Below are 21,216 nucleotides of genomic sequence, written 5' to 3' on the forward strand. Positions count from 1 at the left end.
ATTTAGACTCGTAGAGTTTTTTTATCGTCAGAATCGAAAAAAACTCTCTCTAAATCTTGGGCTATAGCAGGCATAATAGTGAGACTCGGTCGGATGGAAATCCAAATTGCAGTTCGTTGAATCGTTGCTTTAGAGTTCAGAACGAGGCGTTTTTGTGACCGGTTTCCCTAATGTGCCGCCCTATGCTATGAATGAATGTTTCGTTCCCGAGTTATTAATCCCGTATCCCGGAAGAGAGAATCTGAAGTTATTGCATGACTCCAGGCGGGTAATTAAGACGGTTTTTGGAGCATCGTGTCGTCGCATTTTCTAACGTAAATGTAAGTTTATAGCCTGATCAAAGCCTGTGATCATTATGCTGCCTAATATATTGTTTACTTGTCTTGATCATACAAGACAAGTCATGATCTGTAGCCCCGATACATTCCTCCCGGGACTGGGGGAACGTATCGGGCCGACACAGGCGGGATAACAAGTCATGCAGACTGGTGAGAAATTGACATGTTTTGGAATGAACAAATTAATCCATTCCATATATCCAGCATGTTTGTGTTTAGTTTACCGTTTTACAAGACTGCGACCGTCATTGAATTTCTAAGGCAGGTGCATACATTTCGTTTTGATTAGTCTTGGTCCTGACTGGCTGACTCCTGTCCTGTGGGTACGATGCATCTGCGGCTGCTCAGTGCCATGGAGACCAGGCATAAACAAACCTACTGAAGATGTAACGTTATTATGATTGCTATTCCTTTGTCTCCCTCGTGTGGAGAAACGGAGAAACATGTTTCAGGTGAGGTTCTGCATGGAAGTAAAAAATAAAAAAATGATCATGACTTGGTCGCTAAAGCCAACAGCAGAGGATGTATGTCAGGTTTTACCTAAAAAAACGAAACTAAAACTAAAAGAAAATCACTGGGAACGGTGGAAGAATAGCCTAAATCTGGGTGTCATACTGTAGATAGTTCGGAGTAGTGTTTTTTTTTAAACTTTGCCAGAGGGGTCCCCAAATGATTTTGGGGGGTTCCCCACTCCCCAGGTGATGTTTCTCAACAGTAGCCTGCCCTAAACAAACAAACTTACAGTAGCCTATAAGTGTCTACAGTCACATGGTATTCTCAGTCTAAAGTGACAATTTGAAGACCTAAATTTAAGACATTTTTGATACCGCTCTAAAAACCTCTATATACTGTAAACCTACTAATAATAAGACCATTACGAAGTCAAAAGTAAACATCAAACTATACTGTAAAAATGGTCAAATATTTGCCAAAACATTTGTCAAATTGTCAAATATTACCTAAGAAATCAGCATAAAATCAGCATAAAAGGTATGGGAAGTTGGAAGCCTTGATCTACAGTAAAGTATAGACTGAATGAATGTCATCACTATACACTGCTTACAGCATGGACTATGGTAAGCAGTGCCCAACATGTGTAGTGGCGTGGAACAGGAAAACATCACCATAATCTAAAAAAAAGAAAAGTGGTAAAAAATTAAGAAATATACATACAAATAATGAACCCAAAATAACGGCCACTAATTATTGTTATTTCTTTGCATTAGAAATTGCGAGGCCAGATGGTAGATAGAAACCCATTCTCACCTTTTAGCTTCTTAATTTTTATTTATGTGGTAAATTGGGATTGGTGGATGGCAAGAGTGAATGACAATGTATTCCACATGAAAATAGTGCACTCCCATTCCTTTTCTTTCTTTCTTTATCTGACATCAAGTAGGAAAACTGGAGACAGCCCGGATGGAAAGCACAGACCCATTTGCTGTATTACTCTTAGCCAAGTATTATTTTCCTTCACTTGTTGATTCTCCTTACAGCCTGTCTGTTTTATTGCCTAGATACAGAACATGTACTGTATTTGCTATTGTAACCTAGGGAACCAAACTCAGTTTTAAAATACAAAGAATAGAGGCCTTGTTCTTAGCCATTGGCTTCTATATTCTTTTTTTCTCCTTTTCTTTTCTTTTTTACCATTTTGTTGGAGAGGTCGGGGATAGCACCTGTGTTTGACAGGAACACTCTTAACCGTCCTTATGGCAATGGTGCAGGTCGTGCCTGGCAAGTACTGTATGTCAACATTTATATTCTGAGTTTATTGCTTGTGTGCCGTGAGACAGGTTACGGACGGTATGACATTATCATTAATTCTTTCATTTTTTTTTTTATGAAGGTTATTATTTTCGCTGCATGTTACTCTTGGGTACAGAATATCCAAATAATTGTAATTAGTCATTAATTAATTAATTTCCATTCAGGTGTTAAGATGCTGAGCTATACACACTTACAGTAGCAACTATAATCAGTTGGGTTATAGCCTACAGGTATACATTGACAGTGTTTAAATATGATTTCCAATGTTGCCAATGCCTTTATTATTTGTAATCTTTTTCATGAATTGGTTAAATTTGGCAAAAAGATAAAAAAAATCTGACCCGTTTCAACGGAGTGGTACTGTACTGTACTGTACTGTACTGTACCCCCGCCTAGGGCCTCACTCACTAAGGCCCTGTACACACATATCAGACACGTGGTTTGACCAAACGCTTGTGTTTGATTGCCCCCCTCCCCCCATCACACACAACTGTTTGGTCAAACCACGTGACTTCCATTGGAAAAGCATTGAGGCGGCCATGAAACACGGACAGCACAGAGCATGTTCGTCTGATATGTGTGTACAGGGCCTTATTTGTGAGTGAGGCCTATAGGTGTGAATGAACAATAAAACAAATGGCCAAAACGTATACAAGACCACCAAACCAACCAACAAACACAGTCGAAAACTGCAGCAACATCTGGCTGCACTCAATCAGTGACAGGTTTAAATACCTGGGCTGGCCTTGACATCGACCAAGCCCTACGGCGATGTCATCAATTAGTTGCCTATTAACATATAAGTCATAAGGGCTCTTACACCTTTATTTCAATTAACCTTCTGTTGTGTCTCTCTCTCTCTCTCTCAGATTGGGACGCTTCCTACCCCATCGTTTTCCCCCTCACACACAGTTCTTCTAAATGTGGCTGTTGGCTCTTTCCGTGCCAGTGCTGCCTGGCATCCTAATCATTGTGTTGAACCATTATTACCACCGCGCTAACGTCAGAGCACTGTGTCGTCGAGCGCTGGGCTGGGCCCTGAGGCTGGCCCGAGGGAGTGTGTGCGTGAAGAGCACCCATGCCTATGTTTTCTCCCACTGCACCCACGGCAATGCTCAGAGTGTCCTGGAGGCCTTTGACCGCTACGATGAGACACACCCCTCTCTCTGCCTCGGTCCACAGAGAGGTCAGTTTTTAGACCCCATTCACAATTCACCCTTTGTCAGCCTTCTGATTGGTCCCTGACTGACTAACCAGCAGGTTCTTTCTGTCTTGTTCCACCCTGGTTCCGCCTTGTTTATGTTGAATTTGCTAAAACAACTTTTATGGAAAAAACTAAAAACAAACATGATATGCCCAGTCAGTCACCATGCTGCACCTGTGATGTTCCTTTATACTGAGACCAAGTTTAAAATAAGAATTGAGTGCACATAATATTAACATGAAGCAACTGAAAAACATGTTATTTCAATGGTAGTGGATGGAGAGAGATTTTTGTCCAACCACGAAACAGCAACCAATGGGTGCGAAGAGGGGCACAAGTCACAACCACAGGCGGGACTTCTGCACTTTTATATTTATTTGTTATCATACATTTTTGTATACTACCCATTTAGAACTGGGACTGATTCTAAAAATGCCTTCTAAAATCCTAAGAGTTTTCTGAGAAACCTACGTTGCTATATCAGTGGTGCTCGAACATTGTATTTGGCTGCCAACCCCAACCCCCATCTCAAAATATTTTGTTCCAGGGACCCCCCAGCAGCAAAGACTTATATTCAAAGATTTGCTGATTTCTTTCCTTCAAAAATAGCAGATATACAAGCTCATAGTGTGTTACTCTGTGCCACACTATGATGTAGATCTGCTATTTCTTTTTAAGGGATCAAGAAGTCACAAAGTGTTTCTTCTTCTTCTTCTCCTTCTCCTTCTTTTCCGCCAAAAATAGCTGTTCTGGCTGAACCGTGCAGTCGCTTTTTGCGAAATGCAGGAATCTGGTAGAGGGCCATGCCAATGCGAAGCCCATGACCATTGGCCAAAAGGTGGCGCTATAGCACTGAATTGAAAATGCTAACTTTGAACGTGCATATCTCATGAACCGTTTGACCGTTGGCAATGACTGAATACACATTTCTTGGTCCCGCCTTATCGCTGCTCGCAGCTATATATCTATATATATATATATATCTTTTTAAATGTATGCAAATAGCCAAAGTATAAAATAATGGTTGAAGTGGTTTAAATATAAAGTGATACGCTATAAAATGACACGCTATGCTTCGCAAGGAATCTCTGGAAAATTCTGCCCCTCCTCGAGAACACACATGTACCCCAGAGCCGGAAGAGGCGTCTCTACCTTTATATGTCTATATGGTCTTACCGGTATTTGGGGGCAATATCCACACGGCCCACCACCACCACCACTACCACAGGTTTGGGAATGGCTGCCATAAAGTCTAGTGTTGTCCTATTCCATTAGGCCAGGTGCTGGATGAAGTGTTGCAGCGGGTCGGCCCCCGCTGTGTGCTGGAGCTGGGGATGCACTGTGGCTACAGCTCCATCAGGATGCTGCGTCTACTGCCCCCTGCTGGCCGGCTGCTCACAGTGGAGATGGACTCCAGCACAGCAGAACTTGGGGAGGAGCTCATACTGGTGGCAGGCTTCAAAGACTCGCAGGTACAGTACAGTACAGTAGCCTACATTCACTGTGGAAGTGAAGTGACGGGACAAACGGAAAAGCCGAGCCGTGTGGGATGGTGCAGTGGTGTGCACAGACATTTAGAGGGGCAGGTGCTCAAGTGAAAAAAAGGGCACCTTGTTCAGGGGACCCCCACACGGTAACTCTGTAATTTCTCAACCGTTTCGGACGTGGGGTGGCTCCCTGGAACCGGCCCAGCAACACTCAGTTCACATGGGTGTGATTTTTATATATGTTTTTGCTGTTGTTTTCTTCTCTATTTATACCTTATTCAGTTTTTTGTCTGACTCTTACTTTTTATCCTGTTACCCACTCATTTTCTTTTTTTGGGATACCTTGTTAACTTCCTTCACGACATAACAAAAAAGAAAGAAAAGAAAAACAATCTCAACACTGCACATTTCTCATTATGAACCATTGTTACTTCCTGGCAATAATAGCATTTGTGTTTTCTTGATAGTTCCTTGTGCTGACATGCAGCTCAGCTGAGGCCATCCCTGCCCTGCGCCCTCACTTAGCGCCAGCCCATGGGGACAGCGTGGCTTTGGATCTGGTTCTGATGGACCATGACCCGCAGCGGTACCTCACTGACCTGCTGGCCATGGAGAGAGAGAGACTCCTCAGCCCGTCTGGCTGCCACGTCCTCCTGGTCAAAAGGGGGCAGTGTGGTCCAGCCTTCAGTGACCTTATGAAGTACTTCAACGCGTGGACAGAGAACTACTCTATTATGTCAGAGCATCATTTTATGACGGAGGTATTTTATCATGAGGATAGTTGTCATGCAAGGCTTTAAGGCTAGCAATAGGGCAGTGACCATTTGTCCTACTTAGTCTGTGTCTGCCCACAGTCTGTGGGCTGTGGGCAGTACAGAACCCTGTCCACCAGTGACATCATCGTTAGGCAGATCTTTTTTTAAACAAAAAAATATATATTAAATTTAGATTTGTATTATCATGAGAACGATTGCTTCCATTATCATGTTGCAACTTTTCAGGAATAGAAAGCCTGCAGTTTCTATTGGCTTCCATTCCCATTGATGATGTCACTGGTGGACGGGTTTCTGAACTGCCCACAGCCCTCCCATGAGACACAGACCGAGTAGAAAAGAAATGTGGCATTTTATCATGAACATTAGTGAGGACCTATTATATGAAGGTAGGTTGAAAAGTGGTGAAGTGGTCCTTTAAATAGGCAGACAGACACCTGCGTTCAGATTTGGTTTGACATAATTGACATGCCAACTGCCAACATATTGATCCACCTCCTGTTTACCCAATTCTAGTCAAACGTACAACAATAAATGCATTTTAAGTGCAAAGTACAGAAGCCAGCTGTGAAGTGTGTGTGTCTCTGCATTCATACCATTGTATCTTGCACTTTATAGCTCATTAAAATCGTTTCTCCAGTCTTTGGTCACAGATACCAAATTACAGAACCATATATAGGCGAACGTAAGTCCTCTTTGGCAACTGCATTATGCACTATTTTTCCATTTACAGTCTGAAGCCAAAGACCTAACCTAATACTCTACTGTGTTAGACCTCTGTGTGTGGCCACTGGCCTGGGATGTGGAAGGTGGTAGAACGTGGTATTTTCTTTTTACCTATAACTAAAAGTATCAATACAGTAATGTAGAAAGTACACGTTGGTTGGTATTCACAATTTACTTGAGTAAAAGTACAAAAGTATCAGCAACCAAATGTACTTAGAGCCAAAAAGTACTCATCATGCAGAATGGCCCATTTCACAAGTTTAAATACTTTTGAGAATAGCAGATCTACAAGCACATAGTTAATGCATGATTTGTAACAATAATCTAAAACTTCTAAGTAACTAAACTAAATTGTTTAAATAATTGTAATGGCGTAAAATGTACAATAACTGCCTCTGAGATGTAGTGGAGTAGAAGTATTTAAGCACTGAAAACAAAAAACAGAAAAATACCTCAATTGCACACTGTTAAGAGTACAGTACTTGAGTAGCCTATACTTTCCACCACTGCATGGTGAAGTCTTGTCCCAATATCCCTGAATGTTTAGCACAATGTAGTTCCTAGCTGAGAACAAACCATCCATCATGTTTTTCACCTACATCAGAGAACACTTAAAAATCACAAGTATTTGTTTAATTATGCAGGTGTAAAACAAACTAACAAACAACAAACAAGCATTCTATACCAGGCTACTTTAATGGCTACAGGTTTTACCAGTGGTTGTGTTCTTTAGCTTGTAGGCCCCTGATTTACATTGCATAACCCTCAGCATGGCGTTAGTGTTCATATGTTCCTTGCTTGAGGGGCACTAGCCCCTCCTATATTCAGCTATAGAGTGTAGATTTTTGTCCTAACACAAACATTAAATGCCATTGACAATGAATGGAAAGATTTACGTCATATGTGTCTGAGCAAATCGACATGTTACGTCATGATGATGTACGATGATAAGAGCGCCCCTCACTTCACAGGTGTGATTTGTTACGCACATGGGGATGTGAAGGAAACTTTGAGTTGAACTGCAGTGGGCCATCTGGTCTTTAATTAAATCAAATAAAACTAAATGAGGGAAGATGTAACATACATTTAGTGCAGAGAAAGTAATAATAGTTTAATTCTCATCTAAAGTATGCCATACCTGCAAATAACCACATGGTGGCAGAGTGTACCTTTTTAAGGAGGTGTGTGTGTGTGTGTGTGTGTGTGTGTGTGTGTGTGTGTGTGTGTTACAGAGAGAAAGGTACTATGGAAGGTAGAGGTAAGTGCCTCGCTTTAATCACTTAATCCATGCATAATGCTTAATTCATGATGATGTAATGCATGAATTATTGCATTACATTCAACCTTCTCGGTTGCACCAAGAAGGTTTTAAACTGGATTAAGACAATATTTATCTACTAATCATGTTACACCAAACTAGTTTTATAGATAAAATCTGTTGCACCAGTAATTTGAACATAATATTTCAAAACTCAATTAGCAGTTATAGACCTCCTCCAGCGGTGTTTTCAATGTTTATTGGTAGCATGGCTGCATATCTTAGAGATTTCTTGATATGTGTTAAACCTAATTTTATTTTTTATAACAGATTTACAAAAGCTGTTGTTGTGCCACCACTTCTCCAGTTCTTATAGTCTCATTGTGCTACAAGTACATCTGATATCCCAAATAAACACAGGGTGGCAGTGGCTGCGGTTACATGAGGGCTTTTTCATTCAGAATGAAAACTTCAGAATGAATTCATTCAGAAGTAATGTTTTTTGCTGCGTGTTTACATGGGAAAGGTCATTCCGAATGAGTGTTTACATGGACAATACTTTTAAATCCCATTATTTCATTCCACATCAGGTTTGGGGCTGGGAAGGCTTCTGATTGGATAGGGGGCGGGCGGATATGTTTACGTCCAGTGGTGGAAAGTACATTTACTTTAATACTAAAGTACAATTTTGAGGTATTTCTACTTTACTTTCCAATTGTTTTACTTTTACTACACTACATTTCAGTAAAACAAAATAATAATAATAGAAAAACCCTTTTATGCCGTATTACTTTATATTTGATGTATCCTGTAGCCTATGAGAGGTTTCTAATATAATTTCTTAATATAATGAATCGCAAAACAAGAGCATAATATAGCCATACCAATTACATGGAAACAAGCATGCACAGAAAGACCAGAATGAACTTCAATCCGAATGAGTGTTTACATGAGTCCACAATTGTTTCAATAGGATTTAAAAATGGAATAAACCGGTCAGTTACATCAGATCTAAGTTTAAATCAGATTGACCATTTTCATTCCGATTTAAGTTTTTGTAGGTGTTTATATGAGAACTTTTAATAGTATTTAACTTTTATTCTGAATGAAAAGGGGATTTAACTGTCCATGTAAACATAGCCAGTGTCTATCTTTTAAGCAGGAATGAAAATAACCAGATTGTGAGATTAATTGGCATGGAAAAGAAGTAGAGGATGTCACACTCGTTACTGTACACTAATATAAAGCTGTGTATTATAACATTTGAAATGATAAAATGTAACAGCATTCAGAGAAGTGGGAAGTGGCCAGTGGGATACCGAAATGTAAGGAGCGGAGGCCTGCATGTTGAAAATTAAATACAAATGAACATAAAGAATCGGTACATGATGGAGACCTGCACCCATCCGGTACACAAAGCACCACAGCAGCTGTAACTATTCCCAGAATGAAACGGGTGACAGCAGGAAACTGTTGGAGCAGACAGACAGTCTTTGTGAAGCCCCATGAATCTCATACGAGGATCAATAGGCCAACTTGCACAGGAGGAGCGGAGACAATTGGACTGTTTAAGTGTAGGCCTACGTGCTTCAGTGTGCAAGTTTCAGTGCCCGCAGCCTTCGTATATTTTGCAATGTCGTGATATTGATCATTATGTTTGAGTATACATAACATTCACAAATAGCTGCACCATAGACAAAGCATTTCCGAAGCACTAACACTGTGTCACATACTTTATTACATTTTCAATTAGCCAATGTATATAGTACACATTGCTGCCAGCACAGCAATCTAAAGTGTAATTCAGACCCAAGTGATTTCTCTCTGTAATATTATGCTAATGCTTAATTTAATGCTCTGTATTACAGGCAGTGGTGGCATTTATGTTGACGTGTCACAGAACTAGGAGTAGTTCTCCCAAAAAATTATAAAATAATTTTACTGTACACACCCATGAAGCCTTGAATCCATGGAGACTTTTTGTTTTTGTTATGCCAATAATCTGATGACCGGCAGAGTCTCTGGTAGGAGACCACTCAATGGAGACTCTTTGAGTCATCAGATTATTGGCTAGTAAAGTAATGCGACAAAAACAGAATTAATTCAAGGCTCCATGGGGTGAGTAATAAGATCTATCCATTTTAACACGAGCAAACTGAAGCCATCACCCCTTTGAGTTACGCCATCCGCCCAGCCGAGATAACTCTTCCTATCCTGGGCACAACACCGACCACTGTAGTCAGAGAGGTCTCCCAAGTAAGAGGTGGTCAATCTCCCCCACTGACAAGAGGTGATTTAACATTTCCCTCCTTTTAGAGTCACTGTTAGTGTACACAATGGTGTACCACTAAATGTAAACACAGAAGTTCTGCCACTATAACCCCACCCCCAGCAGCCAACGCCCCCCCCCCCCCCCCACCCCAAATTCCATCTGCTCTAGCCATTTCGGAGGGGTTCGATTTGTGGGGGTTTTGGCACCCTCCTTTCTTCGTTCTTTTTTAGCTACTAGCTGTGAAGTGCACTCTGTGCTGGAAGCTGCAGCAGCCGAACGGATGTAAACACAGCTTTCAATTATAAATCAACCCCTAAAAAGAGGCATGCTGCTCTAGTGGCCGCGGGCTGTCTCCACACAAAGGCCCTAAACACCCCCCCCCACACACACACACACACACACACACACATCGCCCCATCACACTGCTGGGAACTTCTGCACAGCTCGGTTCTCTGGGACACATTTACAACCCCACGCACTGTAAGGAGCTTGCTCAATGTGACAAAGTTATGCAGAGAATGTCATGCCAGTCTTTTTTGTTGTATTATGTCGGGTATATAATGCTATGCATCGCGGTCCCCTGTGTGTATTATTATTATTAGACCATACATTTGGGTGACAGATGATCCTATAAAACACATTTTCAACTTTTCACACTGCAGTGCAGTTTCGTTCTACTTGGTAATATCACATGTGTGTCAGACTATCAATCTATTTCTCAGCCGCCCTGAGACCATAACAGAGATTAAAGGGGATCAAAATCCATTAGAGTTGAGTTTTTAGACTACGGTATAAACATTGGGATTAGAACTGAATTGGGGGCTTGTCCAGCCCTGCAAGTAGCTTGCTCTGACAAAGTTATATTATATATTCTTTATACATTTTATCACACAAATCTTTCACCCATTTTTTCACCCATTGTCAATTATTGAATGTAATCGTGGGCTCTACCAACCTGGGGGGGGGGGGGGGGGCAGTGGACTGACTTCATGCTTCCTTCTATGCATGAGGAGTCCAAGCTGCTTCTTATCACCTGACGGGGGGATTTCCCCAGCACGTGGAAGGAACACGTTATTCCGACCAGTTCCTTTCCCCTCCATCGGGCGCCCCGGCTGGCCAGGGGGAGGTAGTTTAGAGACCAGCATTACTGCATGTTTTCTGTGAGGGTACCACTATCTACCCTAGGGGGACACGGGGAGAACATGCAAACTCCACACATAAAACTCCTTTCGCCAACCCCGCCTCGGGACACTGATGACGTGGAGGAGAGAACACGCCCACAGCATCACCAGCGGGAATCGAACCCCGGACCTTCTAGCTGTGAGGCGACAGCACTACCGACTGTGCCACCGTGCCCACGACAAAGTTATTTAAAGGACAACTTTAGTTTTTTTCAACCACGGTTCATGTTTTAGGTTGTTATTAGAGAAACTAAAAGGTGAGTGTTAATTTTCTTTCATTTGCTGCTTTCTTTCGTTTTGGGGATTTTAGCACTTTTTGACAGGGGGGCGGGGGCATTCGAGCATGGGGCTAAATATGTATTTTTTTACCAAATGTGATGGTGATTTATTTATTTATTATTTACTATAGTCCTAATAAACCCCAGGAAATTACATCTGGCCACAGAAGATCACATGATCTACTGAATGTGAAGGTAGCCTACTGGGGGAAGGCTTATACTGTGTGTATAGGCTCAATATGTCAGTTTGTCACATTCAATAGATCCTGTGATTTGTTGTGGCCAGATGTAATTTATTGGGGTTTATTAGGACTATAGTAAATAATAAAAAAATAAATCGCCATAATATTTTGTAAAAAAAATACATATTTAGCCCCATGCTCGAATGCCCCAGCCCCCCTGTCAAAAACTGCTAAAATCCCCAAAACGAAAGAAAGCAGCAAATGAAAGAAAATTAACACTCACCTTTTAGTTTCTCTAATAACAACCTAAAACATGAACCTTGGTTGAAAAAAACTAAAGTTGTCCTTTAAGTGAAATCAATACAACACAATGCATTGTGAAAACTACTTTAAACCTAAATCTATAAGTTATACTGTAGTTTTAAGTTATTTGTTTATTGCATTAAAGTACACTGCTAGGCCTCAGAGCATAAAGTATGATCTGAGGCCCCCACTCTGTAACTGTTCCAAGGCGTTCCCAGCGTTCCCAGCAAAAGTAGTGATTGTAGCGTCACTTATCCATTTTTAGGTTGGTTATTAAAAAATAGCAGATCTACAAGCTCACATTTTGGGGCCCTTAAGCACGAAGAAGTTTGAGAACCAAGTTTGAGAACCACTTCTATATAGTGTATAGAAGTGTTTCAATTATTTTGCTGTTGTTGTGTAGACCTATATCAGGGGAGGGCAACTTTGACGATGGAGAGGGCCACTATATTTCCACACTCACTCCCTAGGGCCATATATTACTGTCGTAGCAAAAATAGCCGATCTACAAGCTCAAAGCGCGTCGCGCTGCGACACGTTTTGAGCTTGTAGATCGGCTATTTTTGCTATATTCGAATTGGAATCCTGAAAATTTACATTTTTATGTAATTTCAAATGCCTTTAATTATACGTGTGTTGAGCATTGAGCTACTAATTTAGACTGAAGTAATTCAAGCAGGTCATGTTTGCATGTTGTGGAATTGTAAACATGCTGAAACCAACATTATATCAGCATTCTGACATTAACCTGAGGGCCACATTAAGTGAAGGTGGGGGCCGCATGTGGCCCCCCCGGGCCACCATTTGCCCACCCCTGACCTATATTGATGTGAATTGAGCCCTGGTGAGGATCAGTGCCCAGCACTGGCGTATTCTCCATTGGGCCACGTGGGCCGCGGCCCAATCCATTTAGATCTGGCCCAGTCTACTACAACATATATACAGTATGTGTGTGTGTGTGTGTGTGTGTGTGTGTGTGTGTGTGTGTGTGTGTGTGTGTGTGTGTGTGTGTGTGTGTGTGTGTGTGTGTGTGTGTTAGAGATTGGGTGGGGGTGTTGGGGCCGACAGGCTATCACAGTGTACTAAAAATAGAAGTCCCCTGGTCTCTGGAGACGCCATCAAGGGCCCCCTCTCTTTCTCCCTCTGCCCACTCCAGCTGATGAAGCGCACGCACGCACGCACGCACACACACGCACGCACGCACACTGACGGAAAGAAAGAAAGATCCTCTGTTTCTTGAGTTAACAAAGAAGTGGCATTTTGTCACATGTGTTGATTGCAAAATAAGTCGAATAGTCATGAATTTTTCATTCTTTGGGGCATCAGACTGGATCAATGCCAACACCCTCCAGCGCCCACAGAAATGTGTGAGATTCGATATCTCCATAGGTAAAAAAAAAAAAAAAAATCAATGTTTGCGTTTATTGCTTTTCATCAGTAATCTAGTCAAAATGACACTTGATGGGTTATAAATCGCTAACTATCCCATTCCCAGCATCACCCCCATACGCGGCTTGTAAACATCGATCTTCTCAGTCGGTTCATTTCCTGTGCATGGCTGAAACGAAACGGCATGAAAATAAAAATGGAAGTTATTGTCATTAAAGTGGGTTGTTCATCATTCTCAATGCTTCTTATTACCCTGCCCGTACAGTCTCATGTAGACAGCTGATCAGAGATCACCGCCTATATGGGGAGATGTGAATAAAGGGCCCATGGGATTGGAGTCTTGGACGGTGGAAATAACCAACACTAACAAACCCACAGTACTGCTTTGAAAACCAACCCTGAAATATCCCGGACCGCCCCTTTGCCTGGGTTCTGTGATGCTGTTTCCACACAGTTTCAGCCCGGTGGCCGGATATGCGTGAAACTTGGCGGGAATAATCAGTATAGACTGCCCCAAAGAGACGATTACTCTTTGGGTCAAAAGGTCACGGTCCAGACGTAGAACAAGAGATGCTGGTGCAGATTTTCACCTCCAGGTCCATTTAGTTTAGACTAGTCATTAGTCCTACAACCTATCTCTCACCCTAACCCTAACCTTAACCCTCTCCCAACCCTTAACACACCCCTCACCAACCTTAATCCGGTCGTCTTAACGCACCCCTCACCAACCATAATCCGGTCGTCTTAACGCAGCCCTCACCAACCTTAATCCGGTCGTTTTAACGCACCCCTCACCAACCTTAATCAGGTCGTCTTAACGCACCCCTCACCAACCTTAATCCGGTCGTTTTAACGCACCCCTCACCAACCTTAATCCGGTCGTTTTAACGCACCCCTCACCAACCTTACTCCGGTCGTCTTAACGCACCCCTCACCAACCTTATATCTAACCAATGACTATAGTCTATACTAAGGGTGCTTCCTGTCATTATTTCTAATTAATTTCTAGCATCGGAGAGAGAGAGGAAGGTAGTGGTACAGTACGGTTAGAGAGAATGGACATGCCAGGGTTTCGGGTACAATTTTTACTGAGCAACTTTCACTTGTAGTAATATTTGAGCAGGAGTATCTATACTCTGACTCAAGAACTGGGGTCGAGTGCTTTGTCCACCACTAGTTGGAACACTATATCAGAGTTAATGCATTTAGAGCAATTGTCACAACAAGGGACGATAAAATCCCACCGCAAACTGCAATTAAGATGATTGTTTTGGGCGAATGCCACTTGTTTCTTCCTTTTATCGCTCACAGCTGTTGCTGGCGTGACATGGTCTGTTCCCCCCCCCCCGGCAGAACAGCTCCTTGATGTCAGTGGGATGAACCCCATTTGATAAATGCAATGACAAAGAGAGGAGGAATGAAAAGGACACAGACAACACATTCATACTACAAACACATACACTATAAGCATGAATCTATGGACGTACACATGGTGGACACACGCAGGCGTGTGCGCACACACGCACGCACGCACGCACACACACACACACACGCACACACACACACACACACACACACACACACAGAGGAGATTATTAGAGTGACGTATTGTTCAAACTGCCACAGACAGGAAGTCCATTGCTGACGTGTTTGTTCGGTCATCATTGCGATGCTGAGCTGCTCACTATTATTAAACATAAAATACAAATTTAAACGCAGAAGCATGTGCTCCTCTATGAGTGGAGGGACCTGCAATGTTGAATGAAGTGCCCACTCCACAAACAATCACACACACACACACACACACACACACGCACGCACGCACGCACGCACGCACGCACGCACGCACGCACGCACGCACGCACGCACACACACACGTCTCTTTGTGTCAACATCAAGGACAGAGCATCGTCGGATTGAGACCAAAGCTAAAATAGGCTTTCCCTTCATGCTGTGTCTGAAGTGGTCCTGTCAGAATGCGCTTTCTGTGCTCCAGCTGGTCTCGGCAGTGCTTCAGTTTATTTTTATGGTTTCTGTATAGGAGGCTATAGCCGTCATAGTCTCTTCAATAGTTTTCATTTAGTTTCAGTCACATTTTAGTCACCAGGAATGTTTTAGTGTTAGTCTAGTTTTAGTCGACTAAATATCATAAGATTTTAGTCGACTAAATCTACAGTTGATTTAGTCGACTAAAATTTATTTTGGTGGGCTCAATGACTGTTTTTACACTTGCTGAAAATAGCCGATCTACAAGCTCAACGCGTCGCAGCACGACACATTGTGAGCTTGTAGATCGCCTATTTTCAGCATGCAACCAAGTGCAAAATGACTTATACTGGATCTGTTTTCCACTAGTCCCTTCCTAACATTTTATTCTAGTTTTTATTTGTTGACGAAATTGTCAGTATATTTAGTCGTAGTTTTTATTTAGTTTTTATGTAGTTTTTGTCAGTGAAAAAAGGTAGTCGACAAACATTCTTCGTCGTAGTATTAGTCGACGAAAACAGTGATGCTGGCAGACATCTGAAACAATAGTGGTTCCCAAACCTTTTAGCTCAAGACCCAAAATTAATGAGACGACGGTTCGCCCATGGGACCCAAACCAGGGAAAATAGCAGATCTACAAGCTCTACAACACATTGCACAATTCGTTATCTAATTCATTTATGGAATGTCTTTAATTTTTCTTTATGAAATTACTGAAAAACATTTAAAACAACATTGAATTTGTTTTAAATTCATGAAAATAATTAAAAACAAAATGTAAATGTAAAGGGACCCATACAAATGTCCCGATGTCCCGGTGTTTGGCCAACAGTGGAATAGAACATGTAACACTGCATGTCTTTATCGCTGACCTTTTATATATTAGTTAGCCTATTCAAGTGTTGGTTCATGGTGGAATATAGATTGTGTGTGCGTGCGTGCGTGTACATGTACAGTATCTGTGGTTCAGTATGGATTGGTCCCCACTGTTATATTAATGGGTGAAATGTGTTTCAGCATCATCAGCCTATCAAAGCCCACACAGCGGCACTATTGATTCTGCACAAAACACACTCAACAGCGTGAGCTCAAGAAATGTGAAGTCATTGATCCTGAAGTTGCTGCTAGGAATGTATAAGAAATGAAAATCCACAAAACATCTCTATGTGCCGGATAATGGCAGGGGAGGGGAGGGGAGGGGAGAGGAGAGGAGAGGAGAGGAGAGGAGAGGAGAGGAGAGGAGAGGAGAGGAGAGGAGAGGAGAGGAGAGGAGAGGAGAGGAGAGGAGAGGAGAGGAGAGGAGAGGAGAGGAGAGGAGAGGAGAGGAGGGCTGAGGGGAGGAGGGCTGAGGGGAGGGGAGATGAGAGGAGAGGAGATGAGAGGACACTTAAGTTTTACTTAGTAAAAGGTATCAGTATAGGCTACTGCAATGTCGAAATACTCTGTTACAAAATGTCCTCATGAGATATAGTGGAGTAGAAAATTGTAAATACTGCAGTGAAGTAAAAAAAGAATACCCCAAAATTGAGTACTTTGGGGTATTACTAATTAAGTACTACAGTACTTGAGTACATGCTACTTTACATCACTGAGTGAGAACGGAACAGAACAGAACAGAAGTGACAAACAGAACTGAATGAAGAGACTGCATCAGCCAAATTAAGAAATTACCGACTTTGCTGTTCACTAAATTGAAGTAATTTGATTTGAATGCATGGCACAATAAAAAGCCCATCACGCATTGCCAAAAAGCATACACTATGTGAACAATGTAATTCAAATGATGACCATTTAGACTGCACCTTCAGCCTCATGGAGCAGTAAAACTGCACATTACCATGGAGGCTAATACGCCGCACCAGTTTACCAGCTCAAAGAGCTGCTAATTTAATCGGCCAAAGTCCCCCTCAAGGATGGCACTCAGCTAACCTTTAAAATATTTATTAGGGAAAATGGCAATTTCACTATCTGCAGAAATAGGAGCCCTCCGCAGGCGCATGAACGCAAGCATGCGCACATTTTCATATGCAGACACAGTTCGCAACTTCGCACGCACACACACTTTCCACCCAAAAAAGAGGCCATAACTAGAAAAAGTGCCCTTCTGGGCACAGGTCTCCACCAGGAGGATAGGAATATTTAGGAGTAATATAAACATGTTTTTTGTTTGTTTGTTCCAATCTTTGCCAATCAGGATGGAATATGGGAAATGGTGCAGATCCGTGTTGATGGCACGCATGCACAATCCACCTGTTGGTGGCGCTATAACAGGGCAATGTGAAATGGGTGGGCTATATTCCTCAGCCTAGTAGGAAAGTGCGTGAAAGATTTCACGTGAAATTGCACGCTGCGTTCATGATTTGAGGTTTTTTGTTCAAAACAGGCCAATCCTGCAAAATTTGAAAGCCAATGTTAGCCAATTAGGATGGAATATGAAATATCAGACACATCCGTCTTGAGCACATGACTATGGAGATACTGTGTAACGATTTGCGGGATTTTTGGACAAAATCTGTAGGTGTACTGTGCAAAAACTTGTTTTGCACAAAGCGGCCTCCTGGTGGCGCTATAACAGGCCGTTCTGGAAATTTTGGGGCAGAGGTTCATCGTTGGCATCCAGGGAGTGTGTGTGCAAAATGTGGCATCGACCGGGTTAACGGTGGCCGAGATTAGCTTCTAACGGACGGACGGACGGACACACGGACGGACGGACGGAGTGCAAAACATACTCTCTCCCCATGCCTTCGGCCTGGTGGAGACAATGATACAATTTCAAAGAGGGTGTAATTCCCACCAAACTGCCATCGGTGGAACAGAGAAAGGTTATGGCGCTGCTGGAGTTTATTTCCCATGAGTCTATTACTGCAGAAACAGCCAGATATGAATGCCTCGGAGCACAATCACCATGCACTGTGACACCTTCTGAGATTTAAATGCTGTTGCTCCTTTGTTCCTGACCATGCTACTAATACAACTACTACTACGACTACTACTGACTACAACTACACTACTACTACCAGTAAGACGCCCTAAAGGGCGAGGTCGCGTGCACGCATCCGCCTGGGTGACAGCAGACTGCTGGGCGAGAGCTGGCACTTTGGAATTGGGGGGGGGTCAGAACAACATATGGAATGAATTCTGTACTGGCCACATATGAAGCGTGTCTTGAGTGTACAGGGTTTGATGAGGGCCCAGGTAGGACCGGGCCTTAATTTTCGGGCCTGTTGAGAACTCTAGTTTTTGCCTGCTGCCGGCTGCACTAATAACTTTGGGGCAGGTTAGTACCCTCATACTTCCACTATAACTATATGGAACTATAAAAATTCGAAGATATATAGTCAACCTAAACACTGCAATAGGCATGTACAAAATAAATAAAACAAATACTACTATTATCCATACAGGAGCTGTTTGAAATGAGAGAATCCCAGTACAACCCCAGGGGGACATGTGTATTAAAATGGGGCAAGGGTAGATGTATATCTAAAATAGTAGCCTTGTGGAATAGCCTGGATAATGAACTAAATATGCACATCACTTATTAAATGTAAAAAGCTATTTAAAAGTAGGGTATTAAATCAATATAAAACATTATCACAAGATCATTATTATTATCATTATTAAACATTAACATAAGATTATTAGACTAAGTTCTAAAAAAATGCTTTATTCTGTTTCCTTTGTATTTTGTTTCTTTTCTTTGTATTAATTTTGTATTTTGTTTATTTTCTTAAAAAAGGCTAGGCAAAATAAGCTTCGGCTTCAGCCTAGACCTTTTCGGTGCTACCTCTTTGTAAAAAACTTAAATGCAAATGATGAAACTTAACATGTAAATGTAAAGCACCGAAATAAACTATTCATTCAACTATTCATTCATTCAACAAAGACATTTTGTTCAGGTTTTTTAGTCCATACACAAGGAAGCAGAGTCCTCTAGTTAGCTAACCCTTACCCTAACTTATCAAACAAAGTCTGCAGTTCTACATTACAGCAATACACAACACATCACAATCAAAAGGAACACATAATAAAGAATATATGTACCGTGTGCTCCTTTGAACCATATGCAGATCAGATGACTTATAATCGTCTCCCTGACGTTCCCAAAAATACAACTTCTCTCCAGGAACTCAGTTCAACCTCTGACCCTTACTGACAGGTGACGTCATGTGACACTCCTTTGCATAGGGTGCATTTTTACCTCGTGATATATAACCTTTTAACATATTTATTGTCGTTTTTAATTATATTTATTCATAATGAAATCAACCTTTTTATCCAAGTATGATCATAGATGTTGCACAAGCAAAACCATATTTAATATTATTTAAATGTATAACTGAAACCACTGTCTCATGTTCTGGGACAGTTACAGTTAGGTTTAGGAATACCTGGTGGAGACTGTTCTGAGGTCACCCAATCAATACTACTATTTCTGCTAGTAGCACTACTACGATATGGAGTCCATTTCTAACCTTTGAGAGTTAAATTAACAGTTTATATTGTGTAAACTCCAATGTACGTGTTATTGTGACCTTGGGCATATTTTGCAGCAACAACCCTGGCATAGGCCTACTGTTCCTTTGCCAAATGCATGTGTGCTATATTTCACAGCCATTGTGATGTGGGACAAGAACAGGCAAGTAAAACGGATCTTCTTTCTTTCTTTCTTTCTTTCTTTCTTTCTTTTAATTTTCTGTGTCAGATATGTTGTAGGCTACAAGAAGAAAAGGAAAATAAACCCTAATGAGTTTGAGATGTGGATGTAACATGGGGGATATTTAATAGTTCAAGGTTGTAAATCAGGCAATGATTCAATCGGTTCAGTCAAGAGTTGTCCTTTTGCCTTAAGTGCGAATCTGACCTGATTTGGGTGTTTTTTCCCCCTGACAGGTAGTGTATTTCACTGGCCTCAGAGCAGCAGCACCACGGTGCATTTGGCCCCATTAGAGGCTGAGCTACCGTCGAGTCCATTACGCAGTTGGAACGATATCCTTTACAGCTCTCGTGACTTAGAGAAAATGCTCTCACCTCCTCTGCTTGATGGTTAAAGCCTATCTTGTTGGCTGGATCTTCAGCGTGAAGTGAACATGGTCTATTTGCCGACTTGCTGACTTAACTATACTTACAGTAGGCCTACTACTACATGCTATAATGTGGCCTTTTACAAAAATGCAATGCAATGCAATCTCCGGCCTCCTCTTGTTGAGTGTTTTTTTATGACGAGAGAAAAGGAAGCGGCTTGCAGTGCTTTGTTCTTTTCGCTCCTGAAGCATCTCATCAGGGGAGTGGTTTTTCTTTCCTTGGGGACAAACAACTCTCAAGAGTAGACTGTCAAGGGCCAGGCCAATTTGAGGCCAATTTAAATTCTGTCTGTCTGTGTGTCTGTGTGTGTGTGTGTGTGTGTGTGTGTGTGTGTGTGTGTGTGTGTGTGTGTGTGTGTGTGTGTGTGTGTGTGTGTGTGTGTGTGTGTGTGTGTGTGTGTGTCTCTCTGTCTGTCTGTCTGTCTGTCTGTCTGTACGTACGTACATACATACATACATGTTATATAACCTATATATAACCTTCCCTAAAACCTCCAGGACAATGCTCCACATGTTCCAGACTCTTCTCCCTTCTGGCTCCCAAACTGGGAAACGAACTCCCCATTGCAGTTAGAACTGCAGACTCACTTGCCAATCTCACCTCTTCAGACTATAGCACATGTCGTAACACTTGTCCTAGCCTTGACGACCTTGCGGGTGTATGCAGACCATGCACCTCCTCACATGCCCCCTGCTGGAACATCCCTGTACAGCATCGGACTTGGCAGAGTTTAATGAGAAGGGACAGCAATGTGTTCAGCTGTGGCTGAACCACATCTAGCCAAGTGTTGTAACTGACTGTCTTGTGGACACGACAAGAAGAAGAATGTAGACAGATGCCAGGTCACTTGTAGACCTGCCATCCTATAGTGTGTAAGGGATAATATCTGGCTAGGTGGTTATTGTGGGGAGAAAATTCACAGACAAGTTAATCACCCTGTGAAGGTGAATTTTATCCCTAGCCAGATATTATCCCGCTTATTAC

At 42.1% G+C, this 21,216-nt stretch overlaps 1 protein-coding gene across 1 annotated transcript; it reads left to right on the forward strand.

Moving 5' to 3' along the window:
• Positions 1 to 657: 657 nt before the first annotated feature.
• LOC310873676 (transmembrane O-methyltransferase homolog) lies at positions 658 to 21,012 on the forward strand (the record flags this gene model as incomplete). The annotated part of the gene is made up of 5 exons (XM_083786225.1): positions 658 to 790; positions 2,978 to 3,294; positions 4,588 to 4,784; positions 5,267 to 5,560; positions 20,899 to 21,012. Exons 2-5 carry the CDS (start codon positions 3,030 to 3,032, stop codon positions 21,010 to 21,012), a joined length of 870 nt encoding a protein of 289 aa, XP_083642351.1. The 5' UTR covers positions 658 to 790; positions 2,978 to 3,029.
• Between the last annotated feature and the right edge of the window lie 204 nt (positions 21,013 to 21,216).

Source organism: Protomyctophum parallelum (assembly GCF_964188405.1).
Source record: "Protomyctophum parallelum genome assembly, chromosome: 16".
Taxonomy (NCBI): Eukaryota; Metazoa; Chordata; class Actinopteri; order Myctophiformes; family Myctophidae; genus Protomyctophum; species Protomyctophum parallelum.